General features: G+C 43.7%; 2 protein-coding genes across 13 annotated transcripts in view; one reads left to right on the top strand and one right to left on the bottom strand.

The window, feature by feature from the left end:
- SH3PXD2B (SH3 and PX domains 2B) overlaps positions 1–7926 on the top strand; it is a 100313-nt gene extending 92387 nt beyond the window's left edge. For all 5 annotated transcript variants that reach the window (XM_083593874.1, XM_083593875.1, XM_083593877.1 and 2 more), the window contains one exon: positions 1721–7926. In XM_083593874.1, the coding sequence (XP_083450000.1) occupies positions 1721–3259 (1539 nt within the window). In that variant the 3' untranslated portion in view covers positions 3260–7926. The remainder of the gene's footprint in view (positions 1–1720) is intronic.
- Positions 7927–13164: 5238 nt separating this feature from the next.
- NEURL1B (neuralized E3 ubiquitin protein ligase 1B) overlaps positions 13165–19703 on the bottom strand; it is a 188588-nt gene continuing 182049 nt past the window's right edge. For 3 of the 8 annotated variants that reach the window (XM_083594094.1, XM_083594095.1, XM_083594096.1), the window contains one exon: positions 13165–18076. In XM_083594094.1, coding sequence (XP_083450220.1) covers positions 17832–18076 — 245 coding nt within the window. In that variant the 3' untranslated portion in view covers positions 13165–17831. The remainder of the gene's footprint in view (positions 18077–19703) is intronic. The other 5 variants (XR_014543046.1, XR_014543049.1, XR_014543045.1 and 2 more) reach the window with 3 other exon arrangements.

Genomic DNA, 19703 nt, shown 5'->3' with positions numbered 1-19703 from the left:
ATGCTAAATCCTTTGTGTTTGCAGTAGTTGTCTGATACAGTTGCTTTATGCTGATGATTGACAGGGATGAGCAGTGCTATTTTCCCTAAAAAAAAAAAAAAAGTTTAGGAGTACTCTCATTTTGACTCAAGAAAATCACCATTTTATAGTTCAAATCGGGGAAAATAAATACAGTAAATGGACAAAGTACAAAGATTCACAAAATGTTTAGGGGTATGCGTGCTCCTGCATCCGCCCCAGAAAAAAGCACTGGGGATGAGGGTCAAATTTCTGTCCTTATATCGGTGAGTAAGGAAGGATAATCCTCCCTGGTGTGCTGTGTTCTAGTCTGACTGGTATGTTCGTATTCCGTTTTAAAAGGTGTGTGGAACAGCTCACCTTTCCATCCTCCCTCCACACATGCATAGCAGCCCGTTTCACTGGGAGAAGGGAGAAGTATAAAAAGGAGGTATTCTCTGTTTCTCCACCATGAATGGAATGTGTGCTGAAACTGCAATCATCTTTCAACTTCTGGTAATGCAGGCAGTGATCTCCTCCAGCTGCCTGCTCACCCTGAACTTTCACATTTTCCTTCGTCAGATTTTTGCCTTATCAGCTTAAAATATTTGCATACTGCTTACTATTTATTTATTTATTGCATTTCTCTCCCACTTTTTCTTTCCCCATCCCCTATTAAAATTACATTTTAAAAATATTTTTATTTATTTTATATATGCAACCACTATATTCAAGAATCTTGAAGTGATTCGCTCCATAAAAACACACACGCAACTACACTATGTATGTGTGTGTGTGCATTTAGAAATGGGGATGTTAATTAGCTGTATCAGCCTTTAAAAATTTGGAGTTTGGTGTCCTGCTGGTGGTACCTCATCTATGGCTCATTGCTGACACCTAGTGGCCAAGTAGTTTTCTTGGCCAATTGGATTCTTGTGCTGTGTGTGTCCACGTTTGCTTGGGGAAGAGAGCTGACTCGAAAAGTGGTCTGCTACTTTTGATGCTCTGTATACATATGCATGTGTGGATGTTCCAGTTCAAGAGAGTAATTCCCATTTAATAGTGCAAACTAGCTAGAAGAACATGATTTTACTTTGCACATTTTACTTTCCACAAGGGCCTCAGCCATTTCATACATTATACTGAGACAAGCCCAGTTGTGTTACTGAGTGTTAACTCAACAAGGAGTTGCAGCCATTCTATGGCTCCTGTTGCAACAGATGCATGCATGGCATCCACATATTACATTTTTAGGTGTGCACAAACACAAAATAACTTGTACGCCTATGAAATGCCCTTTGTGAAATGATTCTCACCTTCAGACAGTTAGATAAATTCAATAACAGAAGATTCTGTTAAGCAGAGTGAAAGGCCAAGGTTAGGACAATGTAAGAAGTTTAAAGAGCAATATAAGGAAGCTACAGCTTTCTGCAGTTCCTTATCTATGAGAGGAAATGCCAAAAGATTCAAGGCTGAAATGAGACTCCATGGCAATTTAAAAAGATGGTTTTGAAAGTGGAAGCTCTTCCTTAATCTCCACCACCACCTTTGCTCCTAGAATTGGGAGGGAGGCAGAAAAGAAATTGCTGGGGCATGGCTTCATCCTTGGGCTGGGGGTTAGACACCTCTGTTCTTAAGTAACCCCCTCAGCTTTGATGTGAGCAGTTGAAGCAACTGGTGCAGCAAGAGATCTAAGGCATGGTGTTTCTCTTTCCTTCCGCAGGTCATTGAGAAGAACCTGAGTGGTTGGTGGTACATCCAGATAGAGGAGAAGGAAGGCTGGGCACCAGCTACTTTCATTGACAAGTACAAGAAAACTAGCAACGCATCTAGACCTAACTTCTTGGCACCACTGCCGAATGAAATGGCGCAGCTCCGGCTTGGCGACAGTGTGGCAGAGAGCAGCTCTAATGGAGAAGCCTTTGGGCCATCCAGGCCTCTGCCTGAAGCACCACCCAACGACATAGACAGTGCAGGGAAATGGAAAGCGAAGGAGGTTTCCAAGGGTGCCCTGCCAGAGAGCAGCGATGCATCGCTCTCCGTGGGGTACGAGGAGATTTGTGATCGGGACGCCGAAGAGAAGCCGAGCCTCCCTCCGAGGAAGGAATCCATAATTAAATCCGAAGAGGAGTTGATAGAAAGGCAGCGGTTGGAACAGAGGCCACCTCCGAAGCCTCCTGGCATGATTTTGCCTGCGATTCCCCCCAAGCAGGCTGTCCCTCCAAGGGACAACCGGAAGCCAGAGCTCAAAACAGAGAAGGGGAAACTGTTCCAGCTGAAAAACGAAATGGGGCTAGAATGTGGGCACAAGGTGTCTCCCAAAGAGGTGAAGAAGCCGAACCTTCGGCCCACTGTTAAGCCTGCCAAGCCAAAAGTTGAGCCCCCGGAGGACAAGCCTGAGCTCGGGACCCCAAACCCTTTCCTGAAATCAAAGCCTCAGGTCAGACCCAAGCCAGCAGCAGCCCCTAGGACAGATCCCCCTCAGGGAGATGACAAACTAGACATTTGCAACCTGAGGAGCAAACTCAGGCCTGCCAAAGCGCAAGAGAAACCTTCTGATCAGGACCCCACGGCTGGCGAGAGTGCCTTCAGTAACAACGCACTTCCTGTGGAATCTTCCATCCGGTCTCAGGAAAGGCCAGCTGTGGAGATGAGGCCTCCATCCAGACCAGACAGCCAAGTCTTCAAGGAGGCTGCTTCATCCAAAGTTCCTTTTGGCTCCGCAAAGCTGAGTGAGGCTGATTCCAAGGGTAGCTTTCCAGCTTCCAGGGAACCACCTCAGCGGCCTGTAGTGCCACCCAGGAGGCCGCCTCCTCCCAAGAAAGCCTCCACACCATCGCCTGCATCTTCGTTTGCCCCCTCTCCGGAAAATAAAGCTCCACAGAGGGAAGTGCCTGAACTGAGAGCTGCCTCTGTGCCTGGCAGGCCGATGCTGGTTCCACCAAAAGCCAAAGGTTTCCTGCCAGCTCCGTCCCAAGATGATGCCAAAGCGAAAAGCGGCCTAGGCCCAAAGGGAATCCCCAAGCCTGTGGAGAGGGAGAGAGGATCTGTCCCCATCACCAGTTCAGACGTCTCCAGAGAAGCCCTCTATGTGGCTGTGGCAGATTTTGATGGCGATGAAGAAACGAGCAGCTTTAAAGAAGGGACCCTGTTTGAAGTCCGAGAGAAGAACAGCAGCGGCTGGTGGTTCTGCAAGGTCCTTGCTGGAGCGCCATGTTGGGAAGGCTGGATTCCTTCCAATTATCTCAGAAAAAAGCCATAAGTCCCTCCATTTGTCTTCAGATTAAGCAGCAGCTCAACATTCCCCATTTTAGTATCAAAATATTTAATTAGTTTATTTATAGTTTTTCATAAGGCTGGCTCTATTATTATTTTTTTAAGTATCTGGGATACCATACATTCCAACTTGTGTCATTTCCAAGAAAGAATAGCAAGGGAAACAGGCCTTCCTATTAGTGTAGTTTTGCTACTGTTGCTACTCTTGGCAGCTCATTCCCTAAATACTTTTTAATAGGTTAATTCACAGAGACACACACAATTGATCCCTTCCCCAGCCTCCATGTGGTTTAGGTCCACCTGCCCCTCAAAGGGTGGCTGATAAAAAAAAGCGTTCTTTAAAATTGTCGCTCAAGTTCTGGAACACACAGTAGCAAACAAAACACCCACACACACATGTTAGAATGTAAAAACCTGGGAGATGATTTGTTTTCAGCTTGGTGAGGAAATGGAAGTGAGTCCCACTAACCAATGAATGGAAATGAGAAATTGAAAAGCCACTGTTTGTGCTGAGTTCCCTTGTTAAATACCATGCGCCACATTTTGCTGTTATTCAGATGCTAATATGCCTCTGAATAAGTAATTTGATGTTCTAGGATATGCCTAGGTGGAAAGGCCTGTCCAAGTAGCTGCTAAGAGATTCTTTCTAGCCTTGTATAAGTATCTTTTGCCCCATATTTGAGCAATCCTTCTGCCACTGTAGGTCCCACATTAATGCCTCTTTTGATGTCTGTTGTGCTGACCTCTTTGTATAGGCTCCCCTCCCAGTATTATAGTCTCCTTTTAGTAAATCAAGCTGATATTATATTAGGTTATCCATACTGTTCCGCTGTAAGGTTTCAAATAACTCCCAAGACCTCCTGGCAGGAGGATTGCTAGCAGAACAAAGTGCTGCCTCTTCAGGGACAGATTGCACAGCTGCATTCACGCCTGTACGCAAGTAGATCTCTAGTGCTGTCCTATCATGATTCCTCAGGTCTGGTAGATGACAGCTGCCAGGATGGTAGCCCTCCAGTGGGTGCTAATAATTTATACTGCAAGGCTTCCCAACCTGGAAGTAGCATCTAGATTTCACAAGGGACGGAGGTTTTGCTGTACCCCTCCCCATTTTATCTATTCCTTACCCATTTCTATTCCTTACCCTTTTCAAAAAGCATGTTTCTCACCCATGTATTGATTTGTAGGGTGGAGAGGGGGAAATGTGGATGTTATGCAGTGAGGCTAAAACAATAGTTCTTGGAGCAGTGTGAACTGTTCTAACTTATCTGTGTGGGAAGGCATGTGTCTGATCCTGGCCTCTTTAACTATGGATCATGGCAATTTTCTGTGATGCCATGGAAATGGCTCTCATGAGAGGAGGGCTGGGTTCAGAGCACAATGTGCTTAATATGACATATGTATATTTTGGAGCAGTGGTCATGAGGCATCAGAGAAAGAAATATCAAATGTGCGTTTAGAAATATATATGTCTTCACATACTTTGCCCCCCTTTCATTTAATACATGTGTATGTGTATTCATCTCCAGGGTGTGAAAAAGCCAGATGAGCAATGCCTCCTGCTCTCAATCTTAGATGTTTTCAAACTTACCATTGCTGCAATGGATCAGTGGTTTTATTTTCAGAAATATAAACCTGGATAGATTCACTGCTGATCTAACAGTAAAAAAAAAAAAAAGCATGTTTGCATTGACCAAGAGAGGGTCAATGATTTCCCATGTGTGTATTATTGGTGTGAGTCTGCCTAGTTTGGTCTCCCATGGGCTGAACCCCACTTACCTGCTTTAATCAGGTAGTATGCAGATTTAACTTAAGCCAACCTTCCCCAATCTAGTGGCTTCCAGATGTTGAACCACAATCCCCGTCATTTGAGCCCCAGCCAGTAGGGCTAATAGTTAGGGGTGGTGAGAACATGCAACTCGACACCTGGAGGGTACTAGTTCGAGGAAGGCTGGCTTAAGTTAAATCTGCATACTGTCATAAATCTTCCTATATAATGGGTATTTTTTTAAAATGGAGGATTTAGGAGTCCATCTCCTAACTTTGCTTTCTGAAAATCAGCACTTGAAGTTCACATCATGTCATTTTCCCTAAAGACATGTTGCTTTGGTCCCAGCTTAGATACAGGTACTGTCCTTTTAGTGCTGTAGTGTTTCTTCTGTCCATCCCTTAGATCAGCGGTAGCCAACATGGTATCCTAAATGTTGTTGGGCTACAACTCCCATCACCAGCTTCAAGCAACTTCAAGCATCCTTTGAGGATGCAGATTATCTAGATCCATTCTAGTCTGGATTCTGGCTTGGTTTGGAGACAGATCAGCCTTGGTTGCCCTGATAAATTACCATTGTCTAGAGAAGGATAGGGGGAGTGTGACTATGTTACTCTTTCTTGATCTCTGTGACTTTTGATACCATCCGCTACGGTGTTCTTGGACTGGCTCTGAGAGATGGGACTGGGGGCATGTTCTTCAGTGGTCCGTTCCTACCTTCAGAGCCTGTTTCAGAGAGTAGCACTGGAAGATTGCCTGTTGGCTTCCCGGCAGTTATGTTAAGAGGTCCCAAAGCTTACCATCTTGTCCCCAGTTCTGTTTAATGCCTATATGAAGCCTTTGGGTGAGGCCATTAGAATATTTGGAGCGAACTGCCATTGATAAACTGAGTCACCCAACTCTTTCTCTTTGGCATTTGAGTCAGGTATGGTGTGCAAGCCCAGAGCCAGTGTCTGGACTCAGTGGTGGGTTGATAAACTGAAGCTGAATCCTGGTAAGACTCAGGGCCCTGTGCATGTATGCACCTACTGTCCAGGATAGAGGTCAGTTACCTGCTGTGGGTGGGGTTTCACTTCCTCTGAAGGGACAGGTATGTAGTCTGAGAGTGCTGCTTGATCCATTGTTGTCACTGGAGGCTCCAGTACCTTGGAATGCTTGGTGGTTTTGGCTGGTGTGCCAGCTATGGCTGTTTCCGGACAGGGATAGCTTAGCTTCAGTGGCCCATGCAGTGGTCCCCTTCCAATGGAATTGCTGCAGTGTGCTCTGTGTAGAGCTTGTGTTTGGTTGGGAAGCTGCAACGAATGCAGAATGTGGAGTCACAGCTTATGGCCAGGTTGCCTTCTGGAGAGAACTGCACTGGATGGCAAAAAGCTTTACAGGACCAAATTTAAGATTTTACTGTTAAGAGTATAAAGCCCTAAACAGCTTGGTACCAGGGTATCTGATACATCACCTCTATGTACCTGTATGTTCACTGCAGTATTTTATTTTTTAAAACTGTATTTTTACTTTTGTTGTTGTTTTGTTGTTGTATACTGTTATGGTATTTTGTAACATTTAGCAGTTATCAATATTCCAAAATTAATTAATAAATTGGCTAAACCAATGATCAGGGTTGATGGGAGTTGTAGTCTGACAATGTCTGGAAGATACCACGTTTGTAATCTCTATGTTAGATAGGTCTCACTCATCTGCATGGCCAGTAAGCAAGGTATCCTTTGTGCCATATGGGAGATGAAATTTGATTATTCACTTTTTGTGCTCTGAACCTATGATAACTGCTCTAGTGATATCATCAGATAGGTAAAGAATTTGCAACCCTGTAATGTCATCTCAACACGTACTGCCCAGGTGCTTTCCCCCTCTTCTCTGTTCGATTATATGTGTGTGGTAGTAAACACTACAACATGATGCCAAAATAGATTGCTTTATACCAAAATAAATTACTATGAAGAGAAGCAACTTGACTCATTCCCCCACCCACCCCAGTCTCAGTTCCAAGGGCCTTTCTTGTTCCCATTTTGCTAGATCTGGAGGTGCTTCCTCACGAGTCCCAGTGCTCTCCTTCCACATACCTCTCTATCCTTGGCAAAACCTTCACAGAAAGGGCCCTGGACTGATAGTGCTGTGTCTGAAAGCAGCGTATGACACACACACCTCTGTGCCTCATTTTTTATTATTGCACAGGATGCAGACAATAATACTGACCTAACTTGCTGGGCATGAGAAGCATTGGTGAGCTAACCCTTCCCTCAGTACTTTCTCCTAGGCCAGCCTCCCACAACCAGTGCTCTCTTGAAGTGGTTGGACTCCAGTTCCCATTAGACCCAGCAAACAAGGCCAGTGGTCAGGGAAGTTCAGAGTTGTAGTCCAACAACATTTGGAATGGCACAGGCTGTGGAAAGCTGTCCTATGCTGAATTGGGGGAGGGGGGATCATTCTAATTATTGCCTGTGACACATAGGTGAAACTTGCCCACAGTCACATACTGTGTTTTCTTTCCACCAAGCTCACTAAATCCCATCCCAGGATAACTAACTTTACTATGGGGATAAAGGATATTCAGCCTTTTGCTTACCAAAGCCAGCTTTGCAGCTTTTGCAGACTGGGATGTTGGAGGCAGAGGGAGGCTGCCTAAATGGCCTTGCCTTCCTGTGCAAACATTAGAAGCCTGTTTTAATGTCTCGTATTATGTAAACATGTATCAATCTGTACTTTACCGTGGGTGGGATTTGGGGTGGGGGGAAGGGTTTCTGAGGATGATAGATGTAGCCTGTGTAAAATATCATGTATACTTCCAACATTAAAGGGTGGTGGCTGTTGGGGTTTTTTTAGGAAAAGAAATAAAAAAATGAGCTTGACTGGTTTCAAGCAGAATTGTTACAACACTTTTGCTTTTTTCCTTCTGTCTATCCGACGTGTCAAATGCTGTTTTAACAGAACAAATGCCTTACTTAGGGGGCTGCAAGGCCCCCCACTCACAGTCCTAGAAAGTGGCCTCTATCTGTCTCTCAAAAGAAGCAAGAGTATTACTTGCTCTTGGTGTAATCTTTCCGGAGCTAAGTTTTTACCAAGGTTGTACTGTTTCCTTCTCTGCCATACCTGCTAGAGAAATGGGAATAATGCATTATTTCAAGCGTGAATTTATTAAACACACACGGGGGGGCGGGGGCTTGCTTCTGCCAAGGCTAGACCTGTTGCAGTAACCTTTTTACCTTTTGGAGTAGTTTGAATGCTCAAGCAGCAATGGGGATACAAGTGGTTTGTTAAACGTTCTATAAAGCTTGTTCGAAAATAAAAAGTCCTTCACCCAAAGTTTTCACAATGAAAGGTAGTAAGCTGTGGTGTCCCATAAGGTCCTCTTTGTTCATAAATTACCTGCAGCGAGGAATTGTGAAGCGGTCACATGTGTGGATGGCATCAAAGGATCTCAACTGGACTGCAAAGAGCTCCAAAAGTGTTTGTCCAAACTGGGTGAGTATGCAACAACATTCCTAACTTCATAGTACACGTGGATGGGATTATCCATGGGTGGTGACACTGCTGGGAAGTTCAGTGAGAATGTGGGGTCAATGTACAGTATCAGAGGTAGCAAACCGCACCATCCACCTCTGCCTGCCATGCGTATAGTGGCTGGGCAGCTGCTGGCCTGTCTGCAGCTGCTGCTCAGCTGCAATGGTCCCTTCCTCCTGCTGCTGTTCCCAGCTTATCCTGGGCTGCTCCCCCACACCCAGGCATGGAGTGCAGCTGCTGCAGGGAAGCAGCAGGTGGCTCTCCAGCAGTTTATTGGAGCATCAGTAGCCTTCCATACGCCACTATGGGCGCACCACTCCTTATTCTGAGGCAAGGGTCCTTCCTTAGCGTGAGGCATTGTCATGGTCAAAGCAGTGTTGGTGGAGGCCATTTCTGTGGCTATCTCAGCTTCAAGGTCTCACTCCGGGCCCCTTCCTCAGAGCACAGCAGTGAGGGCAAGGATGGTTCTACAGCTAGGTGGGGATGGCAAGTCAATCTATTGTGCCGGTGCTGTGATCATATGAAGGTTTGCCAAAATATCCCACCCCTTTCGGGGAGGGATTGCTATAGGGTAGAATTCAATGTCATGCTATGGCAAATGTCCCTTCTGAGCCAGTGTGTGCCAACGGAAGCCCTCATGCAAGACTTGTGCTGACAGTACTTATTAGGCTAACCCCATCCATTGTGTGTGGGAGGGGGTAGAACTCAGAATCACCCAATGAAGACAGGGCATCTAACTGGGCATGGAGTGTTGATGTGCTGCTATGGGGTATGGGCAGGGAGAAAAAGAGAATGGAGCATCTTCACTCTACACTGCAACACTTTGCTGCATTTCTCACTTACACCTGTGTATGTATGTAGATAGATTTTCCAGTTTATTTGCCCAATAAACAATGCAGTATAGAACAGAAAAAGAATGTTGTGCCACTTAATATCATTTTGCAGGAAGGCAAGCAGTAGGGAGGGTTGTCATAAGGCCTATAGCTGGAGTCTAGATGTTCCTGCAACAGTGGCATCCAGTATCTTTGCTCCAGGCCAACCTCAAGAACAGGGAGCAGAATTCAGGGGTAAGTACTAAGCCTATTCACCCAGCTCCTCAGAGTCATCCTCCTAGGCTATATTGCTTGTTAAATTTGCCATCCCATGGAGTAGTCCCCCTGTTGCTGAGCTATTAAATTACATGCTTGTTTGGGAAAAAACGAAGTCTCTCATATACTACTTTAGAAATTTGTGCACAGATCAAAAGCTTGTGCGGCTTCCAAGAGAAGTTAAGTCATTCAGTGGGGATCACTTTGTTTTGCACATCACTCCAGGACCTAACATTCTGGACTTACCAACAGGAAGAAAGGAGCAACTGTTTCGAGTTCCAGGAGGGAAAGATAAGGAGCCCCTTTTGTGCTTATGATATGACCTGCTTCTAGCCTTCTTTAGTGCAGTTCTGAGCTTCAAATGACCACTATGTGGTGCTATTAATGCAATTACCCAAATCTTGTTTCCCCCATTGCATTAAGCCTTGTAACTGTCGAGTAGCACCTGTTAGCTAGAGGCAGCGGTGGAAGTGAATTTCTGGTCTTCAGCTGCTGCCTTTGATCTCTTCAGTTAGTCCCTGATAAATTACTCAGAAGCAACGTAGCAGAAATGGAAATGCAGAAAGCTGAGTAGTTTTGCATGTGCCTTAAGGCTTGGTTATAATTACGTATGGGGTGCCTGACTCTCAACAATCCTGCCCTTGTGCTGTTAGGAGCCAAAGGAATGGCAGTGCTACTTGGCATTTAGCAGCCCAGACCCATGTTATATTGTAGGAGATAAAGGCTTCTTATTGTAGTATATGAGGTGAAAGTCACGGTGAAGACCAGAGGGCTAGTATTATCAACTGACTGCAGGATGGCTTCCCATACCAACCCCCACCTTCAGTTGTCCTAGCACTCCAGTTGCAAATTTTACTTGGTTGAATGTCTCTCACTTTGCCTTGTTCCTAAATTGTGCTTGGGCTTGACAGACAGCAAAGCACATGGCAAGGAAGTATCTTGGGCTTGAATTGACTGATGAGGAGCCATTGTGTTCTGTTCACCGTAGTCCAAGCTGCACTGTGGGTGGCAGCCAACCTTACGGTGTTAATAACCCAAAAACCCATCAAGTCTCAACACTGGCTTCCTTCCCAATGGAGAGGCACATGGAGCAGATTGCACCACACCCAGAATTCCCTGGAGTCCTGATAAAGAGAAGGTTCTTGGCAGCAACTTGAGACTTTGACCCGTTATAATGATTAAACTGAAATTCAAATGCATTCACCATTTCCAGACAGCATTAACTGCCATGCTTGTGTCCAAATAACCAAGCAGGTTGCATTAGAAGTGGTTTTAGATTATTTATTTCCATTGTTTGTTTGTTTCTCTCTCTGAGAAACTAAGACCTGGAAGGGCCACCTAAATGAGCAACAGCACAGTGGGATGGAAATGATGGAAGTATTGTGCTTTTCAAGCCGTGTTCTCAATCACATTAATTGTGACAGAGACACACTTTTTCTGGTTGCTTGCCCATCATTGGTCTTTTATTTGCTCCCAAGAGTTGTTTAAATATGTACAGGAAGTCCAAGTCACACGTCTCACTTGTTTCCACACATAACTGCTCTTAAAGTGGAAGCCTTCCATGATTAGCTTAATGTCTGAAAAGTGTATAAACCCAGTAATAGACAGCATGGCAAATTTGTGAAAATTCATTTTGGCAGAGGTGACCATGTGAGTAGCAATTCTATGCTTCCGTTAATGGGATATAAGGCAGCACAAGTGTACACAGAACTCGTGTTACATTCTTATGAGCAATCTCCTCTGATATTAGCATCTAAGATGGTATCCTGCTTTCAGGGCCTGATTAAAACATTGTTTGCGTGTCCTGATAGGGTTGCTTAAATGTTGACATGTTTTTTGTCTGCTGATTTTTCAGTTGTTTATAACTGCTTTTTATTGATAACTTTAGCATTTTTTTGAAACTGCCTAGAGGTTTTATTACAACCAAGTGGTATATAATTTTATTAAATAAATATTACTTACTAACTGAAGGACAGAAAAGTTATATCAATTAAAAACCTTTTGCACCTTCAGGTAATTAGTTAGCCTAAGATGTTACGGTTAAGTCTTGGTATCTTAACTCTTTGCAAGAAATATGCTAATACAAAGAGACAGTGCCCAGTTATTGAAGTGACTGAATGTCAAGTGAAAAAGGTTTGGGAGTTGTCTCTACTGTATGCTTTTTGTAACCTTCCAGGGCCTCTCGCCTTCCTTCCATGTCACAAGCATTAGAATCTGTCAAATTATCTACAGTGAAATGGAAAATGATGTGACAACCTAGCTTAACGTAAGCCTGGGAGGATTTGCCGACAGCTACAGGTAGGCAAGGGACCATGACTCCTTTTAGAGTTGAAAGATGCTGAATTGATAGCTTCTCTTTTAAAAAGAAAAGAAAAGAAGGCAAGCTGTCTTGGAAACCCCTGAACTATCCATTTAGCTGTCTTGCATTCTGATATCATTCGTGTCTGTGGCCCCACTGTCTGTGTCATATGTAGAGGAGTGAGGACTCTTGCGCAGGAGCAGAGTGTAGTGATACAAGTGGTAAAGTCACTCTTGTTAGTGTACTTTGTAGTGGTGGAACCCGAATAGCCTTTTCAGCTCTCGTAGTTGACATGGTAAATAAACATTGAGTTTGTGGAGGATATGTTGGGTTAAGTTGATCCCCTTTTGGGGCTAACTCCTGCTAATTTTCCATACTGGCTTTGCACATAACACCTTTGTGTGTGAGAGTAGAGTGAAAAAGAGGTTTACTCTGCATTGGCAACACTAAGCAGTATGGGTTGCTTCACAAATTTCAGATATTGAACACTAGCCAACATTTTGCTTATCACCCTTCTCAGGTACAGCCTGTGTACATTTCCCAGTAGTCAGTTTATTAGCAGGCTACTGTGTGTCATTCGTATCCCATTTCGTTCAAAAACAGGTGGTTGTGTATGCAGATCCACAACAATCCCTCATTCTGATAATTCTCTTCCAAAAAGAAAAAGCTTTTCTTTGCAAGGCTTAGCCTAGTAACATAGGCTTGTAAAGACAGAAGGAAACCTGTCACTCTTATACTTATGGTTAGTTTCTACAGTTGGTATGTAATTCATGGTCAAAATTACCTTAGTGTGCAGAGAGAGGCCCTTTCACAGAATGTAATTCAAACTATGAACACACCACTTGACAAGTTGATCATTGACTTCTTTGCAAAATTTACACAGTGATCTGATATGAATGAGCTCATTGAATCTGTATGGAGTCCCTTTGTGCGAGCTGTGGTTAGACTAGGAAGTCTCCTAAACATCAAGGATCTCAAATCAGCTTCAACCCAGATGCTGGGTTGGTCTAAAGCAGGTAACCATATTGTCCACAGCTCACATGAACAGGCAAAAGTCATGAGGCATGGTCATCTGAATGCTGGCCTGGAGCCATTGATCTTTTGATTTGTTCTCATTTTCACCCCAACTTTTAACAAGTCACCTTAACAACAGGACCAGTGGTAGTCCTGCATATAGATTGGATTTTTACCACAGGCAACAAAGGGTACTACAGGTGCAGGCAAACTTAAGCAGCAAATCCCTGTTTATTGAAGGTGAAAGGTCTGGGCAAGAGCCATCAAAGAAGTTTCAGGTTGCAAGGAGCTGCTTCTAAAGCCTATAACAGACATGCTCTCTGCTTTTACCATTTTTTCCACTTCAGGCCGGTGGGAATATTTTACAAGCCAACATTTTATTTGTTTCATAAAACAGGTAAAATTTTATATTAATGTAAAACAGAACAAAATAAAAAACATACACACACACTACAGATCACAATGCTAGAGAGTATTAACATGTAGAGAAGTGCAAACTTCCCTCCCCAAAGAATCTGCATTGAAAGTTCTATTACAGAGAGATTAAAATCTGGCTTGTTTGAGAATGTGATATACAGATCACTGTCATGAACCAGAAAAATATCAAGAAGTTTCAGAAATCTCAAAACTTTTTAAAAAGCTTTTATACAAAGAGGAGATGGGGAGGAGGACGGCAGCAAAGTTTCAATTAAAACATAAAATTTTCACTCCAATATAAAAAAAGAGCAAAGTTCTTGGTGAACACATAAAATTCTATAAAAACTACCAACCATCGATTAGGGTCTTTTTCTCCCTCCATTTTTAAAAGTAGCATTAAAAAGGATAAAAAGTGCACAGATACCTTATAAGGCACAAACAGATCTTCTGAACAGATACTTTTCTCAAAACAAAACAAAAAAAGCAATAGCAAGAACAAGTTGCTAAATAGCCTCTACTTCCTAAAAGTTGTCTGTCAGAGTTTGAGAATTCCTTGTGAGACTGGAATAAGTAAAGCTGCATGTCCATTAACGCTGCTTCCCCAGCTTGCTTCACAGCAACACTTAGGCTGTGGACTTAACTCTGCCTAATAAAGCCCATGTCAGATGCTGCTCCTTTTGGGCAGTCTGTTCCCAACAGAAAAGATTAAACACCATGTGTCCTTTCCTCCACTTATTTTGAACTATCATAGGTCTACAAATTTCTTTTCAAAAAACCACTGCAGTTGGAAGCTAGTAAAGTAAAAAGGCACACCTTTCCAAGATCGCTTGTAGCACAACTTGTCAATGCAGAAGTAAGCTCCGTTGAGACTAATGGGACTTACTGCCAGGTGTATGTGGTGTAAAGGCTTGCTGTTTGGAAACTAATTCTAGCCCAAAGGTATCTAAGGGCAATGCCCAGGGGGTGCTTTGCTATGACACCAAAAAGGGGATGGGAACAATCCAACCCCAAGTTACACAGGGAGTTGGGAGTAGAATGGAAGGTAGTTATCAGTACTGATCAGCACCCAGAAAGCAAACCCACTGACTACTAAAATTGTCACCCTTCCTTAGAATTACATCTGCAAAAATGTAAATTTGTTGACTTCTTTCTGGTAAGCTTCTCCAGAGCTTAACTCTAGCTGCAGTGATGGCCGCTACGGCAAATAAATTTCATTCAAATTAACTCTGATTCATAGTTATGTCGCTCAGTGGCATCTTAGGTAAGCAGGATGGAATTGAGGATGGAATTGAGATGCTAGGAATATATTCATGCCTTTTCCCCGGCAAACATCTGGCACTGTGGTCATGCGCAACTAGCAGCACCTGAAATAGAGTGAGCGGAAAGACCCCCTTGGAACACATGTCACTAAGTGGGCAGCCCCTTCCATGTTGCTGGCTTGACTCAGCTTCATAATAAGGTAAGAAGTTTTGCTTTACACAAGTATCTCTATGAAGTATTAACGGCAAATAGCAAGACAGCTGGATGGTGAAAAATAACTTTTGGAGGATCTGCCTTTCATGCACAGAGCTTGACGGCAGTGCCAACAATGGCAATTAACTTAGCAGGTGATTAAATAATTGCAATCAGCTGAGTGGCTTTGCCCTTTCTCTCTTCTTTTTAACATATTATTGTGCAACTAGTAGCCCAAGTTAAATCTGCTCCCTTTCTCAATTCAAGCATCACATCTCCTCTGCCCCCTAAACTTTTCAGCTGTCCATCATTAACATGCACAACAGGGTCAGAAGCTGACACCAGCAAAAGCTGATTGTGGAGGTCAAGAAATGCAAAGATCCGCTCTTTAAGGTGGATGCAACAACCTGGAATCATCTTGTGATGGGCAGTGTTACTTGCTTTAACAATGCTGCTTGCATAATGCCTCCCATGTTGTGCAGTTATAGCATTATCTGCATTATTAATTGGCTCCTCCATGGTTATAGACAACAGCTGACGGTGCAAAAATTAAATGTAAATGCTCATGGAGATTCTTAATCACTGACTAGGACTCCTGTTTGGTTTTAGGAGGCCTCAGTTACTTATCTCATCACAAAGCAGTTGCATTCCATGTAGGCAAAAGTTGTTTATAGAGTAACTGATGGCATTTTTAAACTAACCTCGCTGCCCTTCACATTTCCGTATGGTAATTAGGATACTCAAAACTATTATAAAGTTACTGGAAGTCATCATGCACCATAGTGTTGTCCCAAACCACTCTAAAATGGAAAAGAAACAGGCTTTCCTGTTGACAAAGATATTATCTGCACCTTAAAGAAAACGGAAACTCATCTGACTTGTTTGATGCCTTTCCTTATGCAATATGTAACTGTAGCCAGTGGCAATTTAAGACTGCTAGGATTGTGTCATTGGCATTCATTGGCTTCCAGTGCAGCCTACAAACGATGCTAGTGCAGCAACTTTGCCAGGAGCTAAAGGTTAGAAAAGCATTTAAACTAAAGACAGAGGAGAAAAGAGGCTCAGCTACCCAGTGAGGTACAGCTACCATGTTGCTCAAAGGACTATGAGAAGCTTAGTCCACACATTTTTGTCTACAAAGCACTCCGTATTCCCTAAACATAATTTGTCCCTCTAAAGCCATTGCTGTCTTCCACCTTAAACTATGTATTATTTTCCCCACTAAGGGATCCACATGCCTTGTCATTTATGGCCAAAATTTGCACTGGCCTACATTTCCCTTATTGACAGCGCAGCATATCAAAGTATGCTGTCCAAAAGGAAAACTGCCTTCTTCCTGCTAGAAGGGCCCCATAGGCTCAGAATAGCTGTTTTATGGAAAAGAATGCAGCCATATATTGGGGCTGAGAATGGCTCCTAGCAGGCTCCCACGTAAGCATTTCTGCCCTGGAAAGACCTACAAGCTGCTCCACCACAGTAGATCCTAGGATCTCGTCATAAATCAGATAAAACATCAGGATCACAGCTTTAGAGCATCTGTTGCACAATGGAATGGAATGCCTCTATTGAGGTGGAAGCAGCAAAAAGCCTGCTCTGAATAAATTCTACTGCTTTTAGATGGCAATGGGACAGGTTGCCTATGGGCAACTACAGTTGTGTGCACTGTAGTAGGATGCTGCCACACAAAGACTGAGCAAGGAAAGAGAATCGGCAGATAGGTCAAGCAAAGTTGCTTTATTGCTTGCATGGCACCTCTCCCCTAAAGCCCCAAGACATTTCACATCCCATTCAGGCTAGTGTAGAGTTCAGAGGTTCCTATAACCACAATCAAAATGCATTTATCTTAAAAGCATCTAATAATAGCTTGCAAATTCTTTTTCCAACAAACAATGCCAAGAAAAGGGCTTTTAAATTTCAGTAAGATGTCTCTATTGTGGAGTAGATGACAACTTCCTGGAGAGGAAGAAATGAGAGATTCCACATGGCTGCATACTTTACTGACAAAATCTCTGGGGAGTAATAGAGGAAAACATCCATCAGCTGTTTGCACAAATTTCAAGAGGGAACTCTGGACATTTGAAACCTAACAGTCCCCCCATCAGCTTTCTTTCTTTGTAGCTTGGTTCTAAGCATGGTTACTTGCTGTGACGATTCAGAACCGCCATACAAGACGCTGCTTCTCTTGTGCATGCAGAGGCTTACTCCTACCAATACGTTAACACTCTCCAGCTACAGAAGTGCTTCACAGTTGCTCAGTGCAACAGGAAGCTTCAATCTGTGACTTACAAAGGAGGAAAGTGGGATTGTTTACTTGCTGTGTTCCAAGGACATCGATAGCTTTTTCTTCACTATTCCTCATACCTGCTTCCCCTGTTGAACCATAAATGAGAAAAAGTGCCTTGAAGGAAGCAAATGTCATCCATTGCCTATTCCCCACAATTTTTACAAGATGACAGGAGTCATTTCACTCCACAGTGCCTCTGTTAAATCTCCCCCCTATATTCCTCCCTGCTTGAAATTGCCTGAGTGCTGTTTCAGTAATTAAACTGCCTAATTCAGTAAATATCCCATGATCATGGTGGGGGGAGGTGCCCAGAATTATTAATTCAAACAATTGTTTTCTCCAGTACTTTCTGCCCAAGTAGGTTTCACTGTCTATTTTATGTTATTTTCTTTTGCTGGGTGGGGAGAGACTCCTCATGGCAAAGGTACTTACAGCTCAACCCCCACCGCTACCTTAACCCAGCAGAGCAGCATCTTGATGAAGCTCTTCCCACTCAGCAGCTGTACCTTCAGCATCTACAAGGACCAGAGTGTTTCCCAGATCACTTAATTATCCCTGATTGGTTCCTACTGGTCAAAACACGGAAATATAGACAAAAGAGCCACTCTGTAACCAGCACAATAACCCATAAGCGGTGACGGTAAGTTGTGGCAATGAGTAACAACATTCTTCCTCCTGCCCCCTCGCCCCCTCCACACACACCCTCAGGACGGCTGGAAATGGGGTTTAAGGGCGGTAGATTTTAATAATGTCTTTGATGACCCGTCGGCAGATTGGGCAGCAGGCATTGAGTTGTTTCTTCAGCTTAAGACCACAGGTGTTGCAGAGGCACATGTGTCCACAGGTGTAGATCACCACGTCCACCTCGTTGTCAAAGCAAACGGTGCACTCGCCATTCTTGCTGCTTGACGGCTCCGGAGGTGGGAACACGGGAGACACTGGAGGGCTCAGAGGTGAACTTGGAGCAGTCACTGCAAGGAATGGGGAACAGAGAAACCTTGAGTCAGAACCACTTCCCTTTAATCTGAGCCTCTTATGTCAGGCTGCAAAGAAAAATGGGGAACGCAAAGGGTTGCTTCCTTTAGACAAAAGTGCTATGAACAAAAAGGTTTGGGGGATGTTTTAAAACCAGCAACACTTTGACACAGAGAGGGAACAGCAGAACTCAAGAAATGTTTGCATATATACCCCTTGTGGGAAGTAAAACCTCTATCAAGCCTGTTTCCACATCCATAAAAACTACAGTTTCAAACAGTTGTCATTTAGGAGGTTTTTAAAGATCAAAGACATGCAGTATGACTTGCAGGGGGTGCTGCTAGATAGACTTTGTCTATCATGATTTGTCCCTGCTGTGGCTGTTGCAGGAACCACTTATCCATTCCGTTTGCTGCCTGGCAGTCACGCCAGCTGCAGCAACTTTCCAAATATGGTATTTGCAAGGTGTGGGGTACTTTCTTTAAAAGTCCATTTCTAAAGTGCATAGCAGAATATTCAGGTGAATTTTATATTAAAACTTATCACAGAAACAAGCTGGCTTCTTTAAAAATTATTTACAGAAACTGGTACATCAGCTCTGCATTTAATGAATGGGATTTGGGGCTGTTCGTAGCTACCTGGCGTTAATATTTGTATGGTCGGAGATTTCAATAAATAAAAGTACTAAGAAAATGTTTTCAATCATATACTTTGTATTCTAAAGCTCCATTAATAGAATCCTATAGCATGAGATTTGAACCAGCAAAGGATGTTTTACCAGCACTTAATATTTCTGGAGCAGAGTAGCTCATGATGATAGATTAAGCAGTATTGGCTTTCATCCAGCTGTGGTTCAGTGGTTGTGAAGTCCATATTTCACTCATCATTAGGAACTTTAATCCTTGCAGGATTTCAGTAGCACCATGTGGAGTGACAGTTGCATTTTGGGTTGTTGTTTTTTAATACAAATGATTTTGTATTGCATTTCATGTTCTATTTACCCTGGTTCTGCAAAAACCACGTTACAGCCATAGCATAGGACAGCTCTTCATACACAAGGTCATTTCTTGTTACGAATGTCACATGGGGACCATATGACCCCAACCAAAGGAGCCCCTTCTGGAGCAGTTCATGAAACCACTGTGGGAATAGACCAGGGCTGAGGAACCTGCGGCCCTCCTGATGTTGGACTCATGACCATTTCCATCATTCCCACCCATTGGCCATGCCTGCTGGGGCTGATGAGAATTGGCATCCGCCAAAGATTCCCACCTTTGAGATAGACAAACAATGGCTCTGTGGGAGCACTGGGTCAGCACCTTGCTCCCCTTCCCCTAGAACAGGCTGCCATGCAATGGTTTTCCTGTTCAGGTAAAGTGGGGCATCTACTCTTGGGAGCCACCGTGGTGTAGTGGTTAAGAGCAGTGGACTCATAATCTGGTGAACCGGGTTCGCTTCCCCGCACCTCCACATGCAGCCGCTGGGTGACCTGGGGCTAGTCACACTTATCTGAAGTATCTCAGCCTCACTCACCTCACGGAAGGGAAAAGGAGATTAAGGGGAGTGAAAGGCAGGATATCAACTCCAAACTCCTCTTCTTACTTATCATGCCATGGAGTTCTG

The sequence above is a fragment of the Podarcis filfolensis genome, assembly GCF_964270895.1.
Source record: "Podarcis filfolensis genome assembly, chromosome: 2".
Lineage (NCBI taxonomy): Eukaryota > Metazoa > Chordata > Lepidosauria > Squamata > Lacertidae > Podarcis > Podarcis filfolensis.
Note: the sequence above shows the minus strand (reverse complement) of the source record. Positions and strands in the feature narration are given on the sequence as shown.